We start from the raw sequence: 8085 nt of genomic DNA on the forward strand, positions 1-8085 counted from the left end.
GCTGCTGATGTAGATCAGCTAAATCGCTTAGTTTTCAATGAAATTGACGAAAATGTGACTTTACCGGATAACGATTTCAAAGAATCAGATGATTCAGAAACTGAAGATAACATTGAACAGAGACCTATTGACTCTGATACGGATCATGACATGGACGATGATGATGAAAATGAGGATGATGAAGATCAAGAAGCTGGTTATTATATCGGTAAGAAAACGTAGTTTCTTTGGATAAATGATTCGTTGCAAAGATAAACTTTTGGTAGGTAAAGATGGAACACAATGGAAAACGACACCATGGAAACGAACTCAGGCACGCCCATATAATGTTTTAGTAAAATTACCCGGCGTAGTAGGTAGATTTGCAAAAGACGCTAAATGCGAACAAGATTGTTGGAAGTTATTTTTTGATAATAATATATTGAGCATCATAGTTGACAGTACAAATAAGTACATATTGAATATAAAAGAAAAATTTGTCCGCGATCGAGATTGCAACCCCACTGACATTATTGAAATTGAAGCTTTACTGGGGTTGTTATACTTGGCAGGAGTTTTTCGAGGCGGTCACCAAAATATTTGTGATTTTTGGGCAACTGATGGCTCGACATCTTTAGAATGGTTATGTCAATTTCACGATTGCGTTTCCTTATGCGATGCATCCGATTTGATGACCGATCTACACGACAAAGAAGGTGTGAAACTGACAAGTTAGCGTAGGTTCGTGAAATATTTGTTTTATTTATTGAGAACAGCAAATTACATTACAATTTAGGCGAAAACGTCACTATTGATGAGATGCTTCCAGCATTTCGTGGTCATTGTGGTTTCCGGCAATATATATCGTCAAAGCCAACAAAATATGGTATAAAAATCTTTTGTCTTGCTGACGCAAAACTTTATCTATTGCGGCCAACAACCTGACGGACCTTACAAAAAAAGTAATTCTGCGGAAGATATTATCATGCGAATTTCAGAGTCAATTTATGGAAGCGGAAGAAACATTACCGCAGACAATTGATTTACAAGTTTGAAACTTGTAAAAGTTTTAGAAAAGAAGAAAATATCATACGTTGGAACTGTCCGAAAAAACAAGAGAGAATTACCACCAAGTTTTGCTTTGCCAAAACGTAGAGCACAGTATGACAGCATTTTCGGTTACACAAGAAACGAAACCCTTGTCTCCTACGCACCAAAGAAGGGTAAGACTATTGTATTGCTATCCAGCTTGCATACGTCAAACAATGAAGTGGCAACTAATAGACAACGGAAACCGGAAATTATCAAATACTATAATAGTACAAAATCTGGAGTAGATGTAGTGGACAAATTGTGCTACGTACAACGTTGCTAGAGCAACAAAAATTGAGCTGTTTTCTGCTATGGGACTGATAGTCCCAGTACGTGTATTGGCGTTACATATAAGCAATAATTTTTGAGTTATGACACAAACTTGTAATTTTTCTAATGGAAACCATAGTTGACCATGACTTTATAAATAAGGCCTTTTCTCAACGATTCTAACGATATACCACTTGACATAGATATTTGTATTAATAAATAAATTATAGCCGTTTATACTTTTAATTGGAAAACTCTTCAGGTAGTATGCTATGGAAACAATTGATAGATACGTTTGCCAACGTAAGATTCCATGATTTCGTATCGCTAGCTTAATAAGTGGTGGTCCCCCGTCGCGTTGAAACCATTTAAACAAATGACGTGTCTGCAGGAGCAATCCATCCAACATATTACTGAACTCGTTCTGTAGAAAGTGAAGATAACGATCTCCGTTTAATGTATCATAAAAAAATGTACGGACCAAGAATTCTTGAACAAATGACACCGCACCAAACATTAAATCCAAACTTAACTTGAGGTCTCCTCTCTTAGTATGGATTTGAATATTTTAGAATTGGGTGTTTTCGAATAAACTGGATCTAATGTTATATTAATTTTTCTTATTAAATTTTTAATGATATGAATTGGGAATTTATTGTACTTTGCTAACTCAAAAGGATGGTTAAATTCCTTTGTTCGGTTATAAAGGGTATTTAAACCATCACTCCCCTAGCTTTTTCTACTAAAAAAATCTTTGCTTCTTATAATATTGCCCTTTCTTTTTCCAATAATAGTTCAATTGATAAATTATTGTCTAATTACCATTTTAATGATTACAACATTGAGAATGAGACTGGAATTTATTTGATCAGTTGCTCTAATTGTAACGCTATACAATATGTCCCCGGATCGAGTTACAAAGAGGAAAAAAAATTTTATTACTGATTTTTCAAACTTATCTCAGCATAAATAATTCGTCGGATATGTTCAAACTACTAAATCGCACGAATTTTATACTCTAACTATAGAAGTTAACAAATTATTCCCATTTTTTATGTAATGTTTTTTAAGTATATGGTGTTCTCAATGTTTCATAATTAGATTTATTTGACCGTAAGTGTATTAATTATAGAAATAAGTTTTTATGTAAAATATTTTTTAACATATATGTAGATTCGGCTCAGGATGACTGTTTAGTCGAAACCGGTACCGAGGAAATTTAATAAAAAAGCAAGAAAGAAGTTATTTTTCTTTTATTTCTTAATTATATATAAATCTTGCAACATGGATTCTATCACATATATTAGATTTGACTACTAACTCTATTTGTATTTTGAATCCTGGTAAATTATAAAAAGGGTTAAAAGACTATTTTCCACTAGAGACCGTCTACACCTACACGAAGACAAACTAAACGCTAGGAAGTGGAAACTAACAATAATAGCATATCCTACCCAAGAGACTGAGGATTCAATCAATTGTGGAATCTATGTTATATGGTACATGATGGTTTTGCAAAAAAATGAAACACTGCAATATTTATAAACATCATTATTACAAAGTAATTTTAATCCTGACCTTTTCAGAATTTCTTTACAAAATATTTTATTACTGTCATCTCACGTTATGTATGATAAATGTTTTAAAAGTAGTATAGGATCAGAAGAAAATTATGTAAGCTGCAACTTATGTAACAGATGGTTACATATAGATCGTTGCTCGAACATATCTAATATAATTTCTATAGATACCATTAAACTTGGCAACTTTATAGTTGTCCATCATGTCAATACTATAAAGCAGGTTTGTGGCAGGTTTATTCAAGACATCAAGTACAATTCAAAATGTTGCGTTGGATAATATATCTCTAAAATATTTTGTTATTCATTATAAAAACGAGTTACAAGAAATATACAATACAAGAGATACAAACGATTTTTGTGAACGGTACCGTTCTGTTGATCAACCAGAGTACCATTTGAAATGGGATATGTTAACTCCGTTTATATCATTTAGTGCAGCAGTCTATAATGTCAACAACCAATATAGCAGACAAGGCATTTGTGAAATATGTTCTTCTAAGATTTCTGAATTAAAAAATTATACATAAATATTACGGAATGAACGACGAAGCAAGCTTGTTTGAGCAATATAAAACGTTTTATGATATTACGGAAAGGTATCATGTTTATCCAGATCACTACACATTAGATCAAATTCAATTTTAATTACAATTATTTATATATACAATTATTATTACACACCCCTTTTATCAACGTAATATCCGCGTGTCTCATAGATAATATATGTTATTCGAAACGTTATTTTCGATCGTTGGACTGAATTTGGAGGTGTCACACAATTTTTGGACAAAGTTATGAATTTGTTACGTATTTCGAGAGTGATTTCGACCCTTTATCCTCTGAATTTTCGGGTGGTGCTTAAATATGTTATTCGAAATAGTGATTTTGATATTTGGAGTGAACTTAATGGATCATCAAGCTTTATTATTTTGATCATCAAATATGAATTTTTCACATATTAAGAGGGTCCGCTGTGAAAATGTGAATTTCGTTTCTCAATCCGTTGCTAACTTCAACGATATCACTTTATAATGGAATACAAGACAGGAAATGATTGCGGAATTTATGTAATATCGATGCGTGTAATTCGGAGGTGCATTGCACCTACGAATTGAGGACATTCAATAAAAATGTTGAACTTGCAAATTAGTTTATGTTTAATTCGAATAATATTAAGTTTTAAAATTTTAGTCTAGTATATGTAATCGTAGAGTAAGAATGAATAAATAGAACGTTATAATTTAAACAATCTTTCAATTCCATCACCATCTAATATTCAACTTATTGAGATAACCACCAACGGTTATCACATGGCGACCCTGCCTATTAAGAACCAAAACAACTAATTAAAAGTAAATTTAAGAAAAGAAAAAGAAGATAAATTCAACAAAATGGGATACAATCAGTCTAAAGAAAATAAAGAAATAATAATAAGTCAAGCGGGAAATTCTGGAGGAGCAACGTCTGGATTAGATAAATTGTTCACCACATGGGAAATTGGTTATGCAGTAATTATAATCCTTATCCTGATTTTCGTGGGTGCATACATTTGGCGTCGGTGTATGAAGAAGTTAGAGAAGAGAATCCGACTGGAAGTTTCTAGGAGCCAAGAATTAGTGTCTATGCGCGACAATGTTTAACAATAAATAAGTGCGTACCTAAACTGCTTTATGGAGACAGTGGATAAATTTAAAAAAGTTTTGGAAGAACTTAAGGTAAATAAGACAAATATAATTAAAGATAATCAAGAAAGAAGAAAAAACTTAGAATTAACTCATAAAAGATTAGCAGATATAGATAAATTTTCAGATAGGTTAGATTTATTAAAATTAGAAGCTAGTAAGGATTTTTCAAATTTAGACGTTTTAGATCAAATAAAAAAGTATGTTAATAAAATAGATAATATTATTATAGAATCTCGTAATATTCTTAAAGATAGGTTAAAAATAGATATAAAAATGGGGGAAAAATTTGATTTAAAAACAGCGGGTAGTTTGTTGCCTGTTATGGATGGTAGTGAAGATACTACTAAAAAACTATTAGATTCAATAGAACTGTACTCTGAATTATTACAAGCTGATGACCAAAAATTTTTAATAACGTATGTGCTAAAAACTAGACTATAAAAGATATTCGTGATAATTATGTAACGAAAAAATCCGCCACAACACTGTCGATGCAACTTCATCAAGCTCGACAACTAAATAAATCAGTAACTGAATTTGGTCAGGAAATCGAACAATTGCTGAGTGATTTAACATTATCACAGGCGGGAGATGATGACAATCTTTTAATATCTTTACGCGAAGTAAATGAAAAAATAGCAATTAATTCTTTTTGTAATGGTGTTAGAAACCATGATTTGCGAACGATATTAAAATCAAGAAATTGCAAATCATTAAAAGATGTGATCTCTGTGGCATTAGATGAAGAACGGAATAAACCATCATCTTCAAATATGTTTTATTTCAACAAATCCTCAAATAATAATCAAGGGTTTCAGTTTAGATCAGGTCGTGGTAGTAGAAATAGGGGTCAACTAAGGGCCTGCCGTCCTTTTAATCATAATCGCGGTGGAAATTTCAGAGGATCATATAACCAATACAGTAATAGTAACCCAAATAATCAATCAAATAAATCAAATTTAAATAATTTTAACCAAAGAGGCAATAGAAGTCGTGGAAGATTTCAATCGGGTCGACAGTCTCAACCAAGTCGAGAGAATGTTTGGACTGCAAATTCGGAAGAAAATTCATCCGAAACTCAGTTTTTTCGTGAATAAAAGTTCAGAATGTGAGGTATTATGTATGAACGGTATGAATTATGTTTCACTGCATTATAGAAATCAATTATTGACTTTTCTTTTAGACACGGGTGCTACTGCTAGTGTAATTTTTTCAAAATTTTTAAAAGGTGATGAAATTATTGATAAAAGTCGTAACATCGTAATAAATGGAATTGCAGGTTCCATTACTTCATCTGGTACAGTAGATCTTTCACTAGAATCAAATAATCACGCAATTAACCATAAATTTTTAATAATTAATGATTTAGGATCAGGTATGAATGGAATTATTGGATCTGATTTCTTTACGAAACACGCAGCAACGATCGATTTTGAAAAATTTTTATTTTCTTTTTGGGATAAGACTTCAAAAATAACAATTAATTTAGAATCTAGTTACAACAGTTTTACAACTATCCCTCCACGTTGTGAAATAATAAAGTATTACAGGGTAAATGAAGTAGACGATTGTGTAATTTTGCCTAACGAAATTACTGAAGGTGTTTTTACAGCAGGAGCTATCGTGAGACCAAAATCTCACATGATTCCTGTACGTATTTTAAATACCCATGATAAAGAAATTAAAATTCGAAATTTTTCACCAAACACATGTAAATTATCCAAATTTTACTTATATAATTTTGATGACAATCTGTAATGTATAGAGAACTTGAATGCGCATGACTGCAAACAGGTTTGGGTGACTACGAGTATTAGAAGAATGAGTCGTTACAAAAGCGTCAAGAACCAAGATGGTAAAAAGACATGAAATTAAGTGAGAATAAAGTTTAGTTTATTACAAATCGAAGTGTTTATTATAAACCATTACATTGGCGACGAGGATTAAAATAAAATGCCAAATCAGCAAGGAGAGGAAGGTTCGAGCGGCGGAGCACAAGTATTGGGCCAGTTACGCGAATTTAAACTCCATGTATCTGATTGGAATATTTACAAAGCACGTCTCAATAATTATTTTCTGGCTAACACAATAGAAAATGACGATAGGAAAAGAGCGGTGCTACTTAATATGCTGGACGAAGACGCCTATAGGCTCGTGTTTAATTTATGTATGCCGATTGTACCGGAATTAAAATTCTTCGATGATATAAAAGAGGTAATGGATGGATATTTTACGCCGCAGACGTCGATTTTTGCAGAAAGGATAAAATTCTACGAGTCGCGGAAAGAAAAAAATGAAGCTGTTAAAGATTGGGCAACACGTGTTAGGAGTTTAGCGATCACGTGCGATTTCGGCGATTATCTGGAGGTAGCAACAAGAGATAAATTCATCACTGGATTCGAAAGGGGTGCAGTGCTCGATCGTTTGCTGGAAGAAAAGTTAACAGTGACATTTTTAAAAGCGGTCGAAATAGCAGAATCGAAAATGGCTGCTCAAGATTCCTTTAATATCCAAATCAAGAAAGAAGAGGTTTATACTGTCCGAGAAACCGGTACAGGAGGAAAACGCGCAGGACATGGTACGAATTGGGAACGTCATCATCAACGTCAGAGCAGCGACGGCGCAGAAGAGTATCAACAAAGAAGACGTCAAAATTTTACGAAGAATAATCGTGGAGGAGCCGTAAGATGCAAAGTATGCGGTTACGAAGGACATGTAAAAGATAAGTGCAATTATCGTAATTATTTTTGTAAAATTTGCAATAAAAAAGGCCATTTAGCTAGAGTTTGTAGATAGAGAATCGGTAGAACAAATTTTGTAAATGATGAAACAGCTGATGACATCGTGTTGTATAATGTAAACACATTTAAATCCGTAGCTCCGTATTTTTTGAATTTAATAATAATGGATAAACCATTTAATTTTCAAATCGACACAGGATCGTCGTTATCGCTAATTTCGGAAGAATTGTATAAACAACAATTTCCAAATGTGCCGTTATGCGACAATAAAGTAAAGAGTTTGTTTTTTTATGATGGGTCAATGGTTAAACCGGTTGGTAGTTGCAGATTGAAAGTTAAATATAACATGAAAACATTCGATTTTGATTTTCACGTATTAAAAGACGGTGGACCTCCGATAATTGGTCGAGATTTTTTAAATAGATTTGAGGTTAAATTCAATATGGGGTTTATAGATAATGGAAAATCACAAGTTTCACAATTGTTAGAAAAATATAAAGGAATTTTTGATGATCAATTAGGGAAATTTAAAAAGGGTCTTGCTAGTATTAAGTTAGTTGATAGTAAAATTGGTCCCAAATTTTATAAACCTAGACCAGTACCGTATGCGATTAGAGAATTAGTTAGCGATGAAATTGATAGATTGTGTTCTTTAGGAATACTAGTACCAGTGGATTTTAGTCGATGGGCGTCACCAGTTGTGCCAGTTCTGAGAAAGGATGGAAAAGTGCGGCT

The 8085-nt window shown here is 32.7% G+C and overlaps 1 protein-coding gene across 1 annotated transcript; it reads left to right on the plus strand.

Annotated features, from left to right (window-relative positions):
• Positions 1-6390: 6390 nt before the first annotated feature.
• On the plus strand, positions 6391-7405 carry LOC139432505 (uncharacterized). Its single transcript, XM_071201198.1, has one exon. The coding sequence runs from the start codon at positions 6563-6565 to the stop codon at positions 7403-7405; it is 843 nt and encodes a 280-aa protein (XP_071057299.1). The 5' UTR covers positions 6391-6562.
• The last annotated feature ends 680 nt before the right edge of the window (positions 7406-8085 follow it).

The sequence above is a fragment of the Onthophagus taurus genome, unplaced genomic scaffold (assembly GCF_036711975.1).
Source record: "Onthophagus taurus isolate NC unplaced genomic scaffold, IU_Otau_3.0 ScKx7SY_20, whole genome shotgun sequence".
NCBI lineage: Eukaryota > Metazoa > Arthropoda > Insecta > Coleoptera > Scarabaeidae > Onthophagus > Onthophagus taurus.